This window comes from Myiozetetes cayanensis, unplaced genomic scaffold, assembly GCF_022539395.1.
Source record: "Myiozetetes cayanensis isolate MyiCay16 unplaced genomic scaffold, myiCay2020 scf4, whole genome shotgun sequence".
Taxonomy (NCBI): domain Eukaryota; kingdom Metazoa; phylum Chordata; class Aves; order Passeriformes; family Tyrannidae; genus Myiozetetes; species Myiozetetes cayanensis.
The window spans coordinates 45,638,763-45,661,758 of NW_026087631.1; the positions used below are offsets into that span (position 1 = coordinate 45,638,763).

The 22,996-nt window shown below is 39.2% G+C and overlaps 1 protein-coding gene across 2 annotated transcripts; it reads right to left on the bottom strand.

Annotated features, from left to right (window-relative positions):
• Positions 1 to 1,617: 1,617 nt before the first annotated feature.
• MIER3 (MIER family member 3) lies at positions 1,618 to 22,617 on the bottom strand. 2 transcript variants are annotated; one of them, XM_050329188.1, is made up of 13 exons: positions 22,500 to 22,617; positions 21,854 to 21,878; positions 19,699 to 19,844; positions 17,804 to 17,938; positions 16,285 to 16,405; positions 14,003 to 14,088; positions 13,732 to 13,804; positions 11,463 to 11,614; positions 10,916 to 10,997; positions 7,233 to 7,324; positions 5,944 to 6,071; positions 5,606 to 5,751; positions 1,618 to 5,523 (listed from the first exon to the last, which is right to left on the bottom strand). In XM_050329188.1, the coding sequence occupies exons 1-13, from the start codon at positions 22,506 to 22,508 to the stop codon at positions 5,066 to 5,068; spliced, it is 1,653 nt and encodes a 550-aa protein (XP_050185145.1). In that variant the 5' UTR covers positions 22,509 to 22,617; the 3' UTR covers positions 1,618 to 5,065. The 2 variants fall into 2 exon arrangements, with proteins under 2 accessions (XP_050185145.1, XP_050185144.1); XM_050329187.1 differs by having other exon boundaries at positions 7,233 to 7,327.
• Between the last annotated feature and the right edge of the window lie 379 nt (positions 22,618 to 22,996).

Here is a 22,996-nt window from a genome sequence, read left to right on the forward strand (position 1 = left end):
GGGGCAGCCTCACCTTGAATATTGTGTGCAGTTTTGGCCACAACATAAGAAAGATATTAAGCTATTGGAGAGTGTCCAGAAGAGGGCACTGAAGATGGTGAAGGGTGGTGAGAGGAAGCCATATGAGGGCACTTGGTCTGTTCAGCCTGGAGGAGACTGAGGGGAGACTTCATTGCAGTCTACGATTTTCTCGTGAGGGGGAGAGGCAAGTACTGGTATCTTAATTCTTATAAACCCAAGGGAACAGCATGAAGTTGAGTCGAGGGAGGTTGAGGTTGGATATTAGGAAAAGGTTCTTCCCCCAGAGGGTGGTTGGGCACTGGAACAGGCTCTCCATGGAAGTGGTCACAGCACCAAGCCTGACAGAGGCCAAGAAGCATTTGGACAATGCTCTCAGGCACATGGTGTGACTCTTGGGGATGGTCCTGTGCAGGGCCAGGAGTTGGACTCGATGATCCTGATGGGTCTCTTCCAACTCAGCATATTCAATGATTCTATGACTTAGGCACCAAACAGCCAAGCACCACAAGGATTCAGGGACGGCTTATCCTTTTAGCGACAGAAGGTAATGTGTCTTGAGACTACCTAAATGGAAAAGTTATACAACTACCAAGTTGAAGGGAGAGTTTTACATCGAATGTACAGATACTAAACTATCGCCATTTTTAAGACTCTAGCATTGCAAGTCAAACAGTTGGCTGCATCAAAACAGGAAAGGACTACATGGGGTCAGTCATTATAATTTCTAACAAGATCAATATTTATGCTATACAACAAAAAAAGGAAGGTGCAACTTGTAAGTAAAGTGTTTTGGATGGCTATTTTGTTTTGCATATTGTGTTGACCATCATTACGAAGACACCTACCTTACCTCTCTTCCTCAGAGGCAGGAAAGATCATTACATCACTTGGTGAATTACAACTTTTGCTGTTCAGAATTGTATCTGCTTGCACTCCTGCCTAATTAAAAAAAAATAATTTCTTTACCTGAGGCTTTGTTGTGCCAGCCGCTGTAAAAACAAGCTTTCTGGGCCTAGCAAAGCACAGCACTTAGCATCTGGCCTTTGACAGAACTGGTATGTAAGATGCTTACAAGTGCTTTTCAGGGTCCAAAATGAGTGCTTTTTTTCTTGAGGGAAAGGAAAATCAGGTCAAAAGCATTTCAAATAGTTTAAATTCAGTGTTAATTAAGGCCTAAGGCAAGTAAAATTTTTGTATTCACACCTGTAATCTAGCTTGATGTGGATTTAAGAATTTGGGTGAGTTTTCTTCCCCCAGAGAACAGCAATGTGTTCCTCGCAGCTTACTGTGTAGTCTAAATACTGGGTGATACTGCTGCTGTGTGATACTCTGAAGCCACAATAAAGCCCCATCTTAGATTTGCTATACTTAAGTCACAGTGTTTTAAAAATTTGAGACAAACCATTACTTTACTATTTTACCTGCATCACTGTGTGCCACATTTTTCACTCTTCTCTATGCAGTGCTAGGTAGAGTGGTAGGCTAAGATTTAGCAGTAACCAGAGTTCTTAAAGTATGTTCAGAATAACTGCTAAGTATCTTTGGAAATGAAGTAGCAAACATAGTGCAGATTCATGAAAAGCTTTACAAGTAAAGAAAGGTTTCCAGACATTTATTTCTGGAACTGTACACCAGGTAATAAAGTACAACAAATACAAAATAATGCTCAAAAAAATCAGTGTTTATGTACAAATATTAAAACCAATGCAACAACAGCGACTTCCTCTTGAACATCTGATACTAAAACATGTTCCGATTGTCACTTGATTTGTTGTTATGCACAGGGTACTTACTCTGAACTGAGAATAACTGGAATCTCTGTTTTATTAGGAAGACTATATCCATTCCTACTTTATATTACAATTGATAGTATCTTCCTCCTTCTTTCAGTGAAAAATAGGAATAAAAAAAATAGTAACCTTGTCATTATCTTACAAATTACTGTATTTCCTTTCCCTGTCTGTAGACAATGTGCTTGTAATGCTGGGCAAATAGTATCCCTGTTGGTCAGTTTATCCATTAGTTTACATTCAAACTTGAAATACTCACTAGAGACTTTGGTTAAATTAAGTAGTATCACCGTGTTCTACTTGAACTTAAGGTTTCCTATATTTTTGACTCTCAGTTTCAACTGCAAAATTCACTGACCTAATTGTATACAATTTCATATTCCTCAAACAGTATTGTACATACTTCAAGTAAATTCAGCAGTTTGACCACGACAAGAGGAAGACTAAACACTTAAGAACCTAGCATGAGAAGATGATGTGTGACCAACTGAAGTAAAGGTATTGCTATAATCACAGCACCAGTTACACTTCTAAATGAATCTGCTACCCTCTTCAGATTCCCTGTACATAAAAAGAACACATTTACCAACACTGCAATTGCCCATTATGGATTTTTTGGTCTGTTTGTATGAAGAAAACATGTGGCAAATGACAAAGAATTCATCACAGTTTGTTATAAGAATTGTGCTTCACCATCCAAGAACTAAGGCATTCTAATTTCTTCATATGTTGCGATTCAGTTAGCTCCATGCTGAACTTTCAAAACGCAATTCTTTTAATAAACAGTAACAAGTTCTCCATTTAAAATGTTTAAACTGAGAGGGAAAAAAAAAGTAAGTCCAGCTTTTAAAAGAAAAGTTCAATAAATAGCTATTTTACATGGATAAAGTCATAGTGGTACAAATTTATGAATGTCACATCAAGCATGCACAAAAATGTTACTATACACAGAAGTAGTCAGAAAATATTGAAAGAGATATCTAAAAAGATATGAAGAATTTACATATTTACGAAATCTTGCAAATTATTGCCTCATTTTAACAAGGAATTAAAAGTAAACGATACCAGCTAGCTAGCCAACAGGCTAAGTAAGATCAGCATTTATATTAGACTACCCGGAATTCACTTTTCTCTCATATCATTTTCTGAATTTTGGTCAAAGTCTTTATTAAATAACTAAAGTGTCCTTTCAACTTGCTGACAACCCAAACCTTAGACAAGTCTCTGCCTACATTAAGAGCCCAGCAATGCATAGATAAACTGAATATATTACTGCATCAGCTAATGAGAATGGGCATGTTCATTTAAGTGCAACTGGTATAAGCATTCAGTCATCTTTGTATAATGATTTTTATGCAGACCAGCCACTCACTGTAAACCCATAGATAAACTTGAATGTATAACAATGGAGGATTTATGGCCAGTATTTTACAAAATTACTTAAAATGGGTTGATTCATAAACAAAAGAAACAAGGTACAAAGCTCAGCACAAAACAAGCAGTAAGAAGCTGAGAACTTGGCTAACAATGTCCAGAGTACAATGCAGGGCCAGGGCTACCCGTTATTTACTGTGTACTTAATTAAGTTACATATTTCAGATGTTTAAGTTAAGAACTGATTAAAAAAATTATATCTACTTTTGTCCACTGTGCGAAATTAATTTGTTTTTAATATGGTAAATGTCCTATTGCATAAACACTTCAAAGCAATCTTCATTGCAATGCTGTAAAGAAAATTCCATATGCTGCATCTAAAACTCTGGATGTCAATGCAGTTCACAGTATGCATAATAAATACCCTCCTCCCTTTCAAATATTAAAGCACTAATTTCTAATTACTCAGCATAATCTTGAAGCAACTATTACAAATATCAACAACGCAAACTTAATCACTTGAATAATGAAAACAAATTAGTGGCAATTAAATTTGTAATACAAAGCAGTGCAAAGAAAAAGTATGGAGGGAAAGGGGCAATCCTACTGAAGTAAGGTTCAGGCTCCCATTAAACACCTTGCAAGCTGTATGCTACATCAACATATTACAAGCCAGTACTATGCTTGGTTTGACTCTCCTACAGGAATTGGAGCAAACATTTGCTAGACAAACTTCCTGGATAGCTAAATTGCACTCAAGGTTCAAAATAAAAAAATTTACTGAAGTTAAATAGTTGCTTTTATGGGAGACATTTTTACTCAACCCTTCCGATTTGACCAAGCAAGTGAAGAGCCATTTTGGAGCCAATGACTTGCCAAAACAAATAAATGCAATCCATGCTAAATAAAAACTTCCAAGCATGTACTTCAAGGTTCTACTATTCCTATGTAAACTAGATAGTCCCTCAAAACTGTAGCACTTTGAACTGCAGTGCTCCTAACAATTTAAAATGTCTTCCAAATGTAGCCTGTTTGTTTAGTGGTAAATCCTAAGCTGTGTAGACTGTAGCTTTATACAGCATCAGCTATGTTAAGAAAGTTAAGGTACGCAATTGATTACTCTTCGAAGTCGTGGACAAAACCCACCCAAATTTAATATAGCCTACAACTCATCTGTTTAAGCCAGTGAGTTTAAAGTACACAGACATCTACGGCAGCATGATTACTCTTGGTAAGGTAGCCATGGCCTATAATTTTGCAACAGAATCCAAATGTAGATCTTCACTTTACTCATGTTAAGTTCCTTGTGCTAGCTTCCACTAATATGAATTTGCTGTTTTGTAAACTGAAGTGCTCTTGTTTAGTATCACATGAGAAAAGGTTCCACTTAAAAAACATCCTTGGATGTTTGTGCAGTTTAAAGTAAATAAACCCATCCCTGCCTTTAGAAGGGGAAAAAAAAATGCTACATTGAGCAGGGATCAGGATTGGTACCTGTAAACATTGTTATTCCACTGCATTCATTACGGCAAAAGTAACTTAGACTAAAAAGCCACTCCAATCCGTTCAGAACTTGTGTGCTGGTTTTGAAACGGTGGCCTCCGTCTACAGGCTTTAAAATAAAACTGAAGCAGAGCTTAAAGCTGCACCACAGAGTTCTTTTAGTCCCAAACTCTGCCAAACATCCTATGACATTTCCACATTTATGGACTGAAAAAAGAAATTACTCTTGATAAATCAAGATATAGTTCTATACATACAAAGACATCACTGATGTCATAAAGTTCAAACTTCCAGTGAAAGACTAGGCAAACCTGATAGCTCCCATCAAGTTTACTACTACTGCATAAAGTACCCACTGTTTGTTTAGTTTTTCACAGTCATTCTGAGTGAAGGGCAGCATGTTGGTGGAGAGCGTGGGTATTGATAAAACCATTTGTCTCATTTGCAGATAGACTGCTGAAGTCAGCCACTGAAACAGCCATTTTGGCACTGGTAATGTGGTGTGTGTGGTTCTCAAAGTCCACACCAAGGTTATTTACAGAGACATCACTCATGAAAGACTCTGGGACAGCAATTCCCATTTTCAATCTCTTCGCAGGTCTTTCTGTCTCCTCACTGCATATGTTCATTTGGTTTAGCTCTGAATGATAAAAGCCAGTCTCAAATAAATTAAAGCAATCACTTTCACCATTGCTAGGCAAATTAAGCAATTCTTCTGTTCCAACAGGCACATGATTAACTGGTGCTCGTGGTAAGCTGTCCATGGGAGGGAAGGTGTCATCCAGGCAGGTCACATCTGAAGTGTGGCAGACTGTAGCTACACTGTTTGTCAGTGCTGGAAAACAGATAAGCACAAATGCAAATGAAATAGTTGTTCGCACAATTTTAACAAAGAGATTTTTTTTTTCTTCGTTTACCTGTCAACTCATTGGCAGTAATAGAGTTCAGAATGCTCAGCTGCTGATCAGGAAGGGTTTCTGTTCGACTGTTAGATGTTAAGGCTGAAGAATGCACTGCTCCACCAAGGGATTCTGCTTCATCTACCAAACGATCCATGTAGTCCCTGAAAGAATATTGCATCCACCATGTATTATATAACCAGAAAACATGACCTATAAACGATGATGGATTTAATTTCAGTTGCCATGGCCACTGAAGCACTACAATGCAGTAACAGAAAGGGGGAGTGGGGGGAAGAAGTCTCTCACATTTATGATTTCCATCAGAAAACATATTCCAAGAACATTTTACTTACGTAACTCCTGGATGATGGTTATATCTCTTCTTTCCAAATCTTGTTTGCTGAGCAAAGTAATCATAACGTTCTGACTTTTTCCACATGTAATAGAAAGCCACACACTCAGCCACTGTTCTGGTTCTTACCTAACAGGCAACAAGAAGAACTGATAAGATTAATGCAAAGACTTGGGTTTTGCCATCTTCCAATTCCAACTTCTGTAATTTAGTTTTTGCTGTTCTGGAACAAACAAATTTCCTTAGGAGACTTCAAACAGATCTGCATGATAGAGAAACGTATCTTGTTATGCTTCTTGTCCAGCTGATACTTTCAGTATACAAGGGACATCACCTTATGCCAGGTCCCAGAACTTTCCCTAAACTTTCTGGCCTTGTACCTACTAGTCAAAAGTGGACTTCTTACACAAATTGTGGTCCACAGTGACAGACACACCAACACACATAATTTATTTCATGTTGGAAAAAAATATTTTTAATCTCTGATGCATCAATGTTTATTTGTAAAGTCCCCTTAAAATCTGAATCACCCACATATTATTTAGGATGGGTTAAACTAGGTACTGAGCAAGACTGGCAAACTGTTGTTAAACAGCAAAAGTTTACTTGTTTACAACAAGTTTAAAGTTTACTTGAAATACAACAAGAACACCAGACTCCTCAAGAAAAAAATTTTCAACATGGTATCAAAAGCATAAAGAAGACATACAGGAAATTTTGAAACATTCATAGTCAATTGTTGCTCTTTGATAACAAACAACAAAAAAAATTAAAATAATAATAATAACAAAATCCGTCTTCTTCAGGCACAGAGGAGTCCATCAGAAGCAATCCAGGTCAAGATTAGAACTTCTTTGCTGCTCAGAAAAGTGAGTACCGATGGACTACTACACTTTATAAAAACAAAACTTTATAAAAAGAGCTAAGCCTGTTTCTGTAAACTTGCACCTTCCTGATTAATTTAATAAAGCTGCATTCTCCACTCCTACAGCCATAGTACAGAAATACTGTACTTCTAGGAGAGGGACACATTTAAACCGAGTTGTAATGCACACGCATAAATAGAAGTAATGACAACACATTGATTTCAGAGGTAATACATCGACTCATCTTGCAATGCCTAGGGTTTCCAGTGACATCTAAGGAAAAATCTAGTGCAAAAATGCCAAACTGGTTTAAATATTGTTCTTATTTCTCTCTTCTGTACAGTTTCTGGCAAACCTATTGCTTTTACATATTTTCAGCATCATATAGTTTACCAATTCTTCCATTTAACTGTAAAATACTAACCTTGTTTTTCTGTATGAGATGAAAGTCTTTTCCATAAATCAGAAGTGCATGTTCAAAGCTTCTGCACTCTTCTTCTGTCCATGCTGTCATCTCTTCTAGACAATTACAAAAGTAGCATGAGAAACTTGAATTTGCTCACTAATCTTTCACAAAGAATAAAATTTTTGTTCATAATGGATGAATATCCAAACACATTCTAAACACATTCTAAAAAAAGGTAGCTCAGTTATTTAGATCCATGTTATTTCCTCTACTGAACTGATATCCTACCTGAAATATAACATTCTTCTTTATAAAGAATCTTCTAGAAGAGTTTGATCTCTGAAATCTTTCATCCTTGAGGACAAATGATATTCAAAATGATCACTGCCTTGAGGGCAAATGATATTCAAAAGATTTTTAATTTTTTTATTAAGTTTGTCATCAAGACAATATTTGATAGCATCAGATAGGTAATGTTCTCAGTATTTCTTCTTACATAGGATACAAAGAACAGTGGTTGTTGGAAAAAGGAGTGAAGAAAAAACCTGTTTTAACAGATGACCCTTCTTTGAGTGAGTGAGCAGTACTTTGGTTTAGGTATCACAGACAAGAAGGCCTGACAGAGCTCAGACCTGATGTGCAAGACAGATTTTACTTTTACAAACAACAACACAAAAATAACTCCAAAAAAGAGTAAAACTCTTCTTACTTTCCTATCTTGATTGTGACTTCGGGTATATATATAAATAAGGAGGGATTTTTCAGGCATCTTACATTCATAATGTTGACCCAAAAAGTTTCCATTCAACTAATACTTAAGACCAATCGGGGAAACCCCCCCCCCCATTCCAAAACACTTCTGGAAGTAGACACTGAAACCAAGACCTTAGTGCTCCCAGATGAAGGTGGTAACTACTCCACTGCACTGCCATGCTCTTTCTTTCTCAGCCCCAATTATTTTTCACTCTTTACTAAGAGTCTTCAACCTTTGAAGAGAAGAAAATATCCCCATGTAAAGTCTCACTGTTGAAAAACTATGCTGGGAGTGGTGGATTTTTAGTTCCCACACTGCGAATAATAGTGAGTTTCAGTGGGTAGAGCAGATCATAACAGAACGGTTTCTCTAAGAGACAGGCACTGACAATATTACAGAATCACAGAATCATTAAGGTTGAAAAAGTCCTCAGAGGTCGAGTACGACCCTTGACCAAACACTAGCATGTCAACTAAACTGGAGCACTAAGTGCCCTATATGTCCAGTCATTTCTTGAACACCTCCAAGGGATAGTGACTCCACCATCTCCCTGGGTAGTCCATTCCAACATTTAACCACCCTTTCAGGGAAGAAATTCTTCATAATATCCAATATAAGCCTCCCCTGGTGCAGCTTGAGGCCATTTCCTCTCATCAAGTCACTAGTTGCTTGGGAGAAGCAATCCCCACCTGGCTACAACCTCCTTTCAGGTAGTTGTAGAGAGTGATAAGGTTACCCCTGAGCCTCCTTTTCTCGAGACTAAACAACCTCAGCTCCATAAGCTGCCCCTCATAGGACTTGTGCTTCAGACCCTTCCCCACTCTACTGCCCTTCTCTGGAGGTGTCCCAGCACCAAAATGTTCCTTTTGAGGAGAGGGGCCCAGAACTGAACTAAGGATTTGAGGTGTGGCCTCACCAGTGCCAAGTACAAGGGAAGAATCACTTCTCTGGTCCTGCTGGCCACACTACTGCTGATACAGGCCAGGATGCCATTGGCCTTCTTAGCCACCTGAGCACACTGCTTGGATCACATTCATCTGCTGTCGACCAGCACCTCCAGGTCCTTTTTCTGCTTTCCAGCTACTCTGCCGCAGCTTGCAGCACTGTTGGGGTTACTGTGACCCCACTGCTGGATCCAGCACTTGGTCTTGTTGAACCTCATACTACTGGCTTTGGCCCACCGACCCAGCCTGTGCAGATCCCTCTGCAGAGCTTTCCTGTCCTCCAGTAGATCAACACTCACACCCAACTTGTTTATGCCTGCAAATTGACTCAGGGGGTACACTGATGAAGATACTAAACAGAACTGCCCACAATAGTAATCCCTGGGGAATACTGCTTGCATTTAACTCCATTCACCACCGCTACCTGGTCCCAGTCATCCAGGCACTTTTTACCCAGTGAAGAGTGCACCTGCCCAAGCCATGGGCCCAAGCTTCTCCAGGGCAGTGATGTGGGAGACAGTGTCAAAGGTATTTTTCAATCCTGAAACAGGAATCTAAATTGTCAAGGGGTACTGAATTTAGGATACAGTCCTGCACCTGATGCTTTGTTTAGGCCTATACAATCTCTTCTCCTACTTGAGATGTCTGAAGCATTATTCTAATAGTCTTTCTTGTGCCTTTCAGCTTTACCTTAGTGTCCTGCTTTTGGCTGAGATACTGTTCTTCCTAGTAGCTGTTACTGTGCTGTGTTTTGGACCCCATACAAGAATAAAGTTGGTAACACACCGATGTTTCAGTTGTTGCCAAATTGTACTATCAAGAATTTTTCAGTTTCCCATGCCCTGCCAGCGAGTAGGTGCACAAGAAGCCTGGGTGATCATGGTTGACCTGAACTGGCCAAAGAGATATTCCATACAACAGACTAATGTGTCCAATATATAAACTGAGGTGAGCTGGCTGGGAGGGCGCAATCGATGCTGGGGACAGGCTGGACATCAGTCAGCAGGTGCTGAGCAATTTTATTGTGCACCACTCACTTTTCATTTTTATTCCTCTTTTCATTACAATTATTATTGCTATTATTGTCATCAGTGTCATTAGTATTCTCACTATATTTTTTTGATTCAATTATTAAACTGTTCTTAGCTCAACTCGCAAGTTTTATTTTGTTTTCCCTCTGATTTTTTTCTCCATCAGCTAAGGAAGCCGGCGGGGCCTGTGGGGGGGTTGCTGGTGGTGCAGAAGTAGTGAGCAGCTGTGTAGTACTTAGTAGCTGGGGTTAAAGCATGTCACTTAGATACCTGTCTTTCACAGCACCCAACTTGTAAACACGCAAATTTCCTTTGGATCCAGTTCTGAATAGGGCCTATGTGCAAGAACACCAACTTACACCAGGGCTCATAATCCATTTCTACTTTATGCAACACATATGCAAAAATACAGGACAAAGAACTATTTCTGTTAAATGACTGATTTTCATTTAAGGGAGTAATAATCAATAGGGACAAAAAAGATGGAAGCTCATTTTCCAGCATAAACTCAACCAAAGCTACCGAACTATACAGTAGAACCAGTTTAGGGTTGGCATAGCACAATGTCAGCATAGTGAGGAAGGGAGTGGGGCTTATTTATTTCTCCTGATTTTGGTACAAATGTCATCAGACTATAATCGATCATGATCTCAGCAAGATACTAGATTACATGTGAAAATTGCCTTGCGAGAGCAGAATCTTCACTCTCCCCACTACTCTCCTCAATCTGTGCCAGTTACAACAGCAGTGGAGGAAAGAAGGGAAGGTCAAAAGTAAATCCTCAATCTTTCTACAAATTGCAAACTTCTGTAGCAGAACTTCCAACTCGCCAACCATCAGATTATACCAAATTTGTGCTAAAGTTGTCATGGATAATGATGTGCTTGTTGATCTGACTCTAACTCAAGGTTTTCCCACAAAACATTTTTTTTCCAAACACACATTTCTGAAAAACCAGGAACTCTCTCTTACCCTGGGATGCCTTTCCATTTGAGCAGTATCTCTCAATTGCTTCTTTAACATTATGGCTACTTTTAAGAAGTTCATACAGCGCCTACAAAATGGAAAAAGATGTTAGAAGTAGACAAAGTTTTCCAATATTCAATCCAGACCTTCAAAATTAGCCTTCCAGAGAGCCTATCTAATGTAAGAAAAAAGAGGACTTATTTATGAATATGATGAGTATTTAAAAATAACAACCAAAAGCAAAGCCATCTAAAAGGTGAGACATGGTTTAATTAAAAAAAAAAGGTAAAATCTTATATGCAATTATTAAAAAAGTTAAATTTGTCAACAGTATGACAATCAGAAACATTACAGGTCACAATACTGCCAACATTCAAACACTTGTGATTTTTGAGCATGTGCATAAAATTACAAGTAAGATCCTGACCAAATAACATCCCATTAAAGAATGAAGAAATTGAGTACTGGTGCCTTTACAATACAAGGCAGAGAAAGAGAACATACGTTAATTACAAAGCAGTGTGTCACAAATGGAACAGGATATACAACGTACTTGTTCATTGTCCCGTGTATGCAGTCCTTCAGGAATTCTGCCAATCATCTTTTCATTTCCTGTTCTTAAGGAGGTTTCAAAAAGGTATTCTTTAACTTTACTTTCTGAGATCACATCAGGTTTCCAAAGTAAATGGTCTTCATTTTCGTAAGCTGATAAAACAGAAATCCATTAGCGCCAGGTGTGACATTTTTAAAGGTGTAACATTAAAAGCTATTTCACAAATACAAAGAACAGGAACACAGAATTAACCAAATCAAGCATGATCATGTCACTTTCAAATTGCAGCTCACTTTAGCTATTTAGCTATTTTCAACTAAAATTTGCCAAAAATTACTCAGCAGAATGGCAATCTAGATTTCAATGTGGTAATTTGGTGTTCCATTCACTAACAACTGAATACTCTGAAGAACTTGGTATGTTGTACATTTTACAAGTAATTAGGATGTACAGTCCTCCATCATAGCACACTGAAATTATGTATACACCTTCTAGGCAGCTTATTTCCAGGAAAATATACTGGACAGGCACAAGAGCTGGCCTGAACCTTTGCCAGTATGTGTATATGTTTCAACACTAGATCAAACTATAAATCCTTTACCCTGATCAATAGATGTGACTACTGTTTCACATAATGTTTCACATACTTTCTTGGCAATAAAAATTTAGAGTTATTCGATTCAAACACAGAAGCATAATGGCTGCCAGAGCAGAAAAAATGGAGATTTTCAAAGCTCTCCTAAAACTGCAGGAAACATTAAGCCAAAGTGGGGAATAAAACTGAACCTCTGAAAGTTCTTTTATGGTTTGAGAACATGGAAAGCCATCAGACAGACATGTTACAAGTGTAAAGTTTATAGGAGAGCAGAACTACCTTCTAGCACAATTCTGGTAGCTGAGACTATACAGCACAAAATTAAGCCCCTGTTTGCCATCACTAGCTTCTCAGGGAGTAGAGAAAAGGCTTTCATAGAATGCTCCACCCCTACATCCAGGTCCAACCTTCCAGAGCACTGCTGACATTCAGCTTCAGCTTCCTTTATCAACCAAGGCAATCCAGCACTTCTTATTTGAGTCCATGACTGATAATCTCAGAAGGAGCTCCTCGAGCTGTCTGATCTGGGAGCTACCACTTTGCTCTTAGCTATCATCAGACAAGACCCTCACTGATTCTCTCTAGCACCAGCTCATTACAGAGAAAGTTGTCAGATTAACCTCTCCTTGGTCATCCTCTGCTTATTGGCACTTTCTTAGTGCTGAGGAGACATCAAGATGTGTAAATAGTAAAAGAAACACCCACATAGACCTGGTTCTTACTCCTCCATTTTTCATCCCCCATCAGCATCATGCTTGAATCTTTGAAAATTGGAGGCCTCCCTAGATCTTAAGCAACATCAGAGATGTTCACTTCTTAACACTGCCAGCTCCTTCCATACCAAACATTCTTATTCCCTATTGCAAAGGAGTGTTCTTCAAAAAAGGTAGTAACGTTGAAGAGACTTGATACAATTCACTTAAATATTCCCATTTAAAGCTACAGTAACAGAACACAATTAACTTACAAAATATAAAAAAATGTACAGAGAAAACCTAGAATGCTCTTTGTTTCTTATTATTATATCACGCTAACTGCTTTTTAATTTCATAGCTGTTTCATCCACGAACAAACTTTTTTCATTATCTGCCTTTTTAATTCCACAGCTATATGTGCCAGGTTTTTAAACATACAACATAAAACTCTATTAAATAAAGTTCTTTTTCTACTCTAACACAACTGCTAGAAATCTAAATCTGCACGGAATAACATCATATATAAAACATCACATTTTTTAAGAGATGGTGTATCAGGACCCATATCAAGGAAATATTGTTTTCTATGTCAATTTTGTAACTCACGTGGTAGTATTTGCCAAAACACAAGCAAAGAAAAATACTGTTTGTAAGATCTTCAGTGTGAACTAGGTTACATATTCATAGCCTTGCACTGGTTCTTTGATAAAAGTATTTCCTACTTGACCCACAGCTTGTTGCCTCCTAATATTATCAAATACTTCAGAATTAACCCTCCAATTTTGTCTTGAGAATGTCCTCTCTGAGGTGAAGAGTGGCAGTTCTGAGACATAATTAATGGTTGCATTACTTTAGTTTTCTAGTGTCTCTGAGACTTCAGCTAAGTCACTGAACTTACCTTAAAAATTTTAATAACATTTTTCCATCAAGTGTTATGTACAAACATAAAATAACTAGTATGACAGTCAGAAGAACTTACCCTTTTCATCATCACTGCATCTGCCAAGGTAAGCTGGAATTTCAGCCTGGTACTCTGAACCAACCATTATTTCCTGAAAATGTAGTAATAATGAAAAGTTATTAACAATATTCTGCATATGGAAGCATTAAGTGTCATTAACTTGGCATTTGACAGAGAATTCTAGAATTAAGATATTTTTGATACATGCTATAAATCTTAACAGATTTTTCTTAACAGATTTTTCTTAACAGTAAAGGTTTTTTTACTTTTAAAAAAATATAATTATTACCTTTCTCAAATCTTCAGATGAATTACCATGGTCTGCCTCTACATCTTCACCATCTGATTCCTTATCTCCATCACATGTGGTGTTTGCTTCAGGCAGAAAGAGGGGAATTTTTTTTAGCTAGGAAGAATTTTCAGTTCAAACACAAAAGTACAAGATATACTTTACTTCTGAAAGGAGCACCTGCTTTTACGCAGGGAGATACTTGCTGTGACTCTGTTGATCCACATTTCTATAAAAATCAAACTAGCATGAAGTCAGAATGCACTGGTACTTGTATAGTGCAGAACTGAAACATTTATCATCACTGCAACTGAGACAATCTACTATATTTCCAACAGTCAGAAGGAAATGAGATATTTTTCTTCATCAATTTTCTCAATAAAAGCTTATACCTTAGAGAAAAAACAGAAAACTTCCAGGGCTATGACACAGCCTTAGGTTAATGACAAAGAGTAAAGCTGAAGGCATGTCTTTATCATCTACTAAAACCTTTCATCAGAAATTTTAATGGGCACTCAAAACATTCCTTTAAACATGACTGCCTTAGCACGGTGTGAAGATACAGGAGAGACACACCAAGTAGAATAAGTAAAAAAAACAAAACACTGCTTATTCTTCTTTAATCTTTTTCCTCCCTTTAGGAAGAAATACAGCAGAGCTCCTTAAGCAATTCAAATACAGTACTCCATTAGAATAACTCATAGTTTAGAACCTGGAATGTTGTGGTACTAGGTTTGAAGTAATTCTATTTTTACAACTGTATAACCCCCACAGAATGGAATCTACAGTTCTGATATGATTATAGCTATTTTGTACCCTCCAACTTCAGAAAAAACATAAATTGAAAACCTAATAAATTTTAGCTTCATCACAAATAAAAAGAATCAGAAACATCAGAGAAAATATCCAAGACTGCGTGGACTGAGGCTCTTCTTCTATAGCCAATACTACAATCATCAGTCTATCTCCTTTTGGTTTTACAAGTTGCAAGAAAGAACCTAACCTGAATGCATGAAATAATATGCCTGGACAATGAGAGGCAATTATTCTATCCAATTAATGTAAATTGAATAAAATAGCCTATGTTATGTATTAGATGTGATTATCTTAAAACTTAACGTTATCTTAGTATCTGAGAAATAGACAGGAATCAGAAAAAAGATGGAACTGCCAACAGTAAAGAGAACTAACATCTCCCTCCCTGAAATGGTGGATATTTGTTTTTAAAATGTCCAGCCTAATGTTCTAACAAAGTAACATTTTGATAAAAAACCATGACAGCTGAGAACAAAGACAACAGTTTCTTAATCCTCAGTAAGATGAGGGTGTAAATACTTTTTTTCTAAAAAGCTGCAACACTTTAAATGTCATATTAATTAACAGTTCACAAACACTGGCAAGTTTTGGAGTTTGCTTAACTGAAAAAGGGGCCTTATAATTTTTTTTGTATCTTTCAATACCAATGTCTTACTTTTATCACACAGCAGCATGCGAAAGGCTACGACTGCTGGTGACTGAGGTAGCACACTCCCTTTATCCCTTCCTTCTCTAGAGCATGAAATCCCCTGTGGAATAGCTTGAGATACTTGCCAAATTAAAACTGTGATAAAAATCCTCCACATTGCTCTAACTCCAGGACACCAGTGAACAAATGAGATGCAACAGGTAATGACGAGTATCTCATCTGGGTTGGATAACTGAACCACTGTTTCCCAGATGTTTCCCATCATAGCTCCCTGGATAGTGAAATTTTGGTGGTCATGGGTTTACAGGCCCCATCCCATATAAAACTACTTTGGCTCACCCCATAAAGTCCTATGGAAAAGTGTTCAATGTGTGAAGGGAAATCATTACAAAGACACTGTGTCCCAGTTCACATCCGCAGGCAGCATGAAGGAGTCACTGGCTTAAAAGCAGCGGCAAAAATCTTAGTAGAGAAACACTAATTTAAAAGGAATGGGTTACATATTCATATAATTCACTAGCACACTGAAAATCATGAAGGGTGTTCCTCAGTACTGTATTAACTATTGATTATGAAGATATTTTATTCATAGAGAAATTAATTTTAATTGTGCTTTGAGCAGGGAACCAAATAGAAGTCTTCTAGGTAATCAGCCTACGTACCAACCAAAGGCAAAGTGCATGTACAAATCTTGCAAAGCACTATTTCTCAACTCTTGGTACAGTGAGCACTATTTTGCAATTTTGACATTTTAGGGCACAAAGCTATATATAATGCTAAGACTCTTTGAGTACTATTATAAATTTAGGTTTCCTACATCTTAATGGCCGAGGAAAGAAGTCAGTAGCCTCATGTGAAGTAACTGATGGTGTCAAGTCATCAGCAGAGGACTGTGTTTCTTCATCATCACCCGACAAGAGGTCTTTAGCGATTTCCTCCTGTATCATTAAAATAAAAAAATAAAACCTCAAACTAACTATTAAGTATAGACCAGTGAACATTTAGATTCAGAAAATTGTTAAGCCTCTTTAATTAAAATGAGTTACTTTACCATAAGAAAATGTAGCAGACTGTAGTCCCTTAATTAAAAAGCTAGTTTGCTACTCGTAAATCTAAGAACAAATACAGTGGTTCATTTCACAGTGAAACATAGAAAACAAAGGGGAAATTAACCCCTATTACAGCAAACATGCAAGAATTTAATTCTGCAAGCATCAGTCTCAGATGTTCCTCCAACTGCTTCCAGTAAAAAGCACCAGTGAAAACTGCCTCACATATTGAACATTCTGTCATTCTTTGCATCACAGATACATTGAAGCTTTAAAAGCCCTCTAAACTCTGGGGAAAAACAGACAGGGTTTTTTTAGACTGTTGCTGAGAGGACAGTTACAGATAATAGACAACTTTCCAAAACACAAAAGAGTTGACGTTTTTGCACATTAAAGAAAAGATATTACAAAATAAACACCACACTTCCTTCATGAGCAGACATGTTTGAACCCCTCTGATTGAGATTTGGAAGGGAAAAAACTGTATTGGACAACAAGCCAACTACATTTTTGTAGCCTCAACACAATCGTGAATCCTAATGAGAATCAGATGTGCAGCGCCATCATTATACCCTTCTTTCTGTGGAGTTTACCATTACATCATACTCACAGGAAAAAAAAAAGATACATACTTACTACTTGCGTACTTTATAAGCTTAACTACAAGCTGCATATGCTTTGTAGCCAAAAATCTCAGAACTTAAAGTTAACTCGGAAAACACAAAAGCTGCAATTTTAGGTTTTTACTTCAGCAATGCAACATATATAGTTGCTGCACACAAAACAATTTCTCTCTCACTCCCCAAAGCTGAGACCTTCCCAAATGATATGCATTTCAAAACAAAATTCCAGAGCATTCATGATTGCATTTTCAAGTTATACACAACCATTTTGGTACTTGATGTGTGCTGGAATTCAGAATTATTTCTGGACACTGCATATATTATTGAAAAATCTCAACAAAAAAAAAAACCCAAAAAACCAACAAGCCACCTACTTCAAAGTTCTTCAAACTTCTGCATGTTTTTTAGAAAAACTGTTAACATGCTCATTTCTGTTTTGTATTAATATAGTGCCACTAAACTTGCTAGCTATTTGAAACTGTCATAATTACTATTAGAACTAGATCCTCAATATCTTTGAAAAGGTAGGAATTCAGAGTAATAATATATATTGAAATTAACAAAGATACATATTTTGTGCATAAAGAGACAGTGAAATATAATTTAAGGTTGCACAGATTTCTGCTTTTAAATAACAATTCAGGGGAAAATGGTTCTGACTTACTTTATCTAGAGTCATATCTGGAAGTTCATCTGCAAGTTCACTTGGAGAGCTATTCGCACTGGAACCTGCCATAACTGGAATCGTGGGTTCATAGCCATAGAATGCCAGCAAATCTTCCAATGGCATGCTTCCTTCCTAATGTAAGAAGATTTATAACATTTCAACATATTGCCAAGTACTTGTAAACAGTTCATGCCTGAGAGGATGGGACATTTTGAAGAACAAAAGTGAAAAACAAAACTCAAATGAAAGCAGGAATGATTAAAGGTTTAAAATATTTTAAGACATGGGACTGAAAATCATGATTCTGTGATGGAAATAATTCATAAACATGTCTCTTGGCATACAGTAAAGTCCTGTCAGGGTACTGGGGAAAACTGTTTACTGGATGAAGCTAAAGAGTAAGTATTAAAAATGTGCTCATTATCCGATTCATACTGTAAGGTATGATTTGTCAATACTTCAAGACAGAAACGCAGAAAATCTCGAAGACCTAATTCCTATATAGCTACAGCTGCACATGTGAAAACCCCCCAAAAAGTAAACCAATATAGCAACTTTTAAGCCCTCCCTTTCATGTCTTGCACAATGTATTTTATATTAACCACTCAGAAGGTAACAGGAAAAAGACAGCTGACAAGGCAAAAATCAAGAGAAAGGCTTGATTTATAACTTGTCTTTTGCAACAGCTTTTATCAAGTGGCTTTAGTAGGTATCATCATAGTTGCATCCTAATACAATTAATAAAACAATAAACAGGGAAGATTTTTTTTTTTAGTTACCTGATTCAAGCCATCAAATATTAAAAATATTTCCCACTACTTATACCTCTAAAAATTTGTTGAATTCATACACTGATTAAATTACTTTCTTTAATCAGCTACGGTCTTAGTTCTGCACAGACTTTTCACAATGGTTAAAGCTAAACTCATGTCCAAGTCTTTCCAAGATCAGGAACTAAAGTAATGAAGTGTTTAAGATGAGTGGCCCTCAGTCCTTCTTTCATTATAGAAGCAGTAAGAGAATTTTGTCGGCCCAGCAAGCTGCTTTACACTATAACTTCAAGTTCATAATCAGCAAAAATGTAATTAAGGTAGTAAGAAAAAAAGAATCAGGAATATAAACACTGTCAATTCCACGTTCAGAAAATTTGTTTCTACATGGACTATATAAACACAGCCTTGCATTTGATGCTTAAACATTACACTTTCCTGGAAGTCTGTTGACCAAAACCCGCATTTATGCTGAGTGGTGTAAGTGGGTCACCAAACAGTAATTCAAGCAGCATCAATCTGTGGGTGTTCAGCGTTCAGCAGGCATTTAGAATAGGTGATGCACTGTCACAGATGAACAAGAAGTGTAAATACAAAAAACATCTAATTAAAAAGTGTAAAATGGAACAGGAAAGGCCAAGGAGCACGATGATCATTTTGTACACCCACCGAATGCCAAACTGATGAAACTAAGACACAGAAGAATCATTTATACAGTAAACTAACATGACCCATCATGCCTAAAACAGAACTGTTTGTTTAGAAAAGCAAAACCTGGCCAACAGAATGAAATACAGCTAGATGTCACTTTAATAGTATGCAAAATGTACAGTTTCAACTTACAAGTTAAGTGATCTTAGATGACAGGCCTCTAAAAACTTCAACAGTGGTTTCTCTACCAAAGAAAATGGACTACTAAAATGAAAAGAATACAAACACTAATACCTTTGAGAAGCTAAGTTCAGCCTTTTTTATGATGATGCACTACTATATCCTAACTGAATCTAATTTTCTTTTAAACAAGGTGCAAATGCATTTTTGCAGAATACTGCACTACACACACTGAAGGACAGGCTGAATGTGCTTTTCACTAGGAAAGTTACAGTATGTATGTCACTCTACCTTTTCCAAATCTTCAATTTCAGAGCTGAAATTTTTGCTTTCTTCCATCATTTCCTCTTCTTCGAGAGTTCGCTCATCATCATAATCATGTACCAGCATTTCTGCAGACGGGTCAAAGTCATGATCCTCAGATGATAAAGAGCCAACTGTGAAAAAATTTCACATTAATATGCATGAATTCTTTTATAAAAAGGGTCAGAACTCTCAGTGGAGTAACAAATTCGTAACTACTTGAACTCTCAGTGGAGTAACAAATTCATAACTACTTAACAAAATCAGCTGTTTCAGCTGACCTTCCCTTTTCATATTTTCAAGTAATAAACACAGATTTCTCTCTTGATATGTATAGAGTATTTGGGAGCAGTACCTAAAGACAAAGTTCCAGAAAGTACAATCCCAAATTAATATTTTACTGAATTAAAGGTTGTTCAAAATACCCTTGAAATCATCATTAAGGTACAAAGCACACATAAGATTTCAGATGCTGCAAGGCTGTGACCTACAGCCTCTGATTCTATTTATGTGATTTACATGGTGACAACCATACTTTTTCACTAGTAAACAGGTAACTTAGGTTCTGAATCCACTTCCTACTAACAACAAAATAAAAGTGAGACTCACTTCCAATCACTCTAGCCTCACAGATAGAACGTTTAATACAACTAACTTAATTCATAGCACTTGATCTAGAAGAATACATATAGCAGAGTTTCAAGAAATACGGAGGAAAAAACACCAGAAATAACAAAATGCTTCTAATGAATCACATTAATTAACAAGCCATTGTGACAGGTTTGTGGTCCAACAGACAGTTTTTCATGACTAAATAGGGTTGTTTTGGTCTGTAATATTCACTTCTTATGCCTTTCTGGATGGAGAAAATAAACAGATTAGGATGTTTCTCTTTTACTTCTGGTTTCCCCTTACATACTAGTTCTCTGTTGCAATCCTTGGCTTACAAGCAGCAAAGAAAAGATTTATCAAGAATTATTTCTATGAAAGAACTTCTTCAAAAGTTTCGAAGGAAACAGCTACAAATGTTCAATCCCCTTCAAAATCCTCTTTGCACTGCTTCCAGCCTTGAAAGAGACAACTGTATGTACTAACACTTCTGAACCCTAAAGCATCTAATTTTTCAGCAATTATGTTAAATGTTCATTCCTTATACGCAGGTAAGTAAACTTCATTTAGCTTGCTTAAGACGAGACTGTGAAAATTTGTAATATCATGCTGTAGAGAAACATTCAGGCCACAAACACTTTTGTATTCATATGCTATTCATTTATGGGCTCCCAGATCTTTCAGTTTCAGCTGACAATGTACTACAGTTGTAGTAATGACATTATGTGTTTAATTCCCCCACTGTTGACCATCCTGCTCCAGTTTTAAGGAATCACAGAAGTGTCAGTTGTCTTTATCTAACCTGTATTTATACAAGTGCGCTCAAGATTATTGCTTCTAATTGCTGTTCTAACTCATTTTGCATTTAACGCAAGGGGAAGTTCTATTTCACTTGCTGACTTTACATTAAAAAGTCCCACTTTTTCAGTGTTTCTGAGTGTTCAATATCCCACTAGGAATATTTAAAACCATACTGAAAAACACAAGCTCAAGAATTTCATAGGAGTAGTTAAAAAAGATGACAAGCAGCCAGTGCAGAAGGTAGTTGCACAGAAGCAAATACATTCCTCAAGTACTTGAGAACAGCCCTGCTGATGTGAATTGTGTTTGCTCGTGTAAAGTTTTCCAAAGAACCTTAAAAGCAGTTACAGTCCTAAAAATTACTTATTGTTATGATTTTAAACATTTTCTGTTACTACCAAGAATTCAAACATTTAGGACAAGCCTCTAATTATCAGCAACAAGAGAAGCTGGTCTCTCCAGGCTACACGGATTTACTGAGATGTAGACTTAAAAAGTGCCACAAAACTCTTTTCGTTTTGGGTTCCGAGCAGCCAATTTCTAACTGCAACTGGAGTTAAGAGAAGGACTCCGCAGCCCACATCTCCACTTAAGAACCTGGCAGGTGGTTAAAAGCGTGTACACGAAGCCTCAGGAAAACTACGAGAGGATTAATTTGGGAAGGAGCAGCAAGGAGAGAGCGGTGCGCGGGCGACAGGCCGGGTGCCAGGGCAGGAGGTGGGTGAGGACGAACCTGGGCTCGAACTCCCAAATGAAGCCTGTAGGGAAGAAGAAAGAGCGAGGTGAGAGCGGACTCCCTTCGGCTCGGCAGCAGGCAGGGCTCCATCTCACGAAGCCCTGAGAGCTGCCCCCTTTCCCCGAAGCCCGGTTTTCGCCTGCTGCCCGCTGGCCTTGGCCCCCGTGTCCCCCCGCTGCCGGCCCCTCCATCCCGCTCATCCTCTCCCATCCCTCTTTCCCTCGCTCCCGCCCGCGGCTCTCCGTCCCTCCTCCTCCCCTGGCAGGAGGCCCCCCGGAGCCGCGCCAGGCCCGGCCAGCGCTCCCGCTCCCTCCGGCTCCGGGCGGGCGGGACGTGACAGAAACCGGACCGGCCGCCGCCTCCTCCCTGCTCCCAGCCCGGGGCTCGCTCCTCCTCCCTCCCTCCGAGCGCTTCTCCACCGCCCGCTCCGCGGCGGCGACACCGCCGGCCCTCCCGCGGGCCGCGCACCGGCACCGCGCCCGTCCCCTCGGCCTGGTCGCGCAGGCCCGCGCCGCCCCAGCCCCGCCGCCCGGCCGGCCCCGCCGGTGGCTCCCGGGGATGCGGGGGCGGCACGGGGCGCTGCGGGCGCGGAGCCCGCGGGGCGGCGGGGGAGCCCCGCGCCCGGCCCGCTCTGCCCGCTCACCTCCGCCATATTGGGACGATGGGGCCGAGCGGCAGCGCCGCGCCGAGTGCCCGGATGGCGCCGTGAGCCAATGGCGGCCGCGGGCCCCGGACCGTCCGTGCGGCGCAGGGGACCGGGCCGGGCCGGGCCGAGCAGGGCGGCAGAGGCGGGGCAGCAGCGCCGGCACCCGCCGGGACCCTCCTCTGGCGGCGCCGCCCCGGCCGGCGACGGCGCTCGGCCCGCCCCGGCCCCGCCCGGAGAGGGCGCCAGCCGCTCTCCGCCCGCCCCGCGGCCGGCGGGACGCGGGTGGCTCGGACGGCCCGCGGCTGGGGCCCGGGGCGGGAGCGGCACCTCGGTACCGAGTCCCTGTCCGGTGCCGGTGTGCGGAGCGCTGGCAGCTGCGCTGACGCCCACGCCCGAAGTGTCAGGAACAGGAAACAGAACTCCAAAGCTTTCAGCCGTTCTGCTACACGTCGCCTGCTGTGGCTTAATCAGGGAACGTGAAATTTACTTTGCAG

Excerpts from the sequence above, each read along its gene's own strand:
- MIER3 (XM_050329187.1), bottom strand. Across the intron at positions 16,406-17,803 it reads CAGATATGACTCTAGATAAA|GAGGAAATCGCTAAAGACCT; the intron begins GTAAGTCAGAAC and ends TTAATGATACAG. Across the intron at positions 11,615-13,731 it reads ATGCAGTGATGATGAAAAGG|CTTACGAAAATGAAGACCAT; the intron begins GTAAGTTCTTCT and ends CTGTTTTATCAG.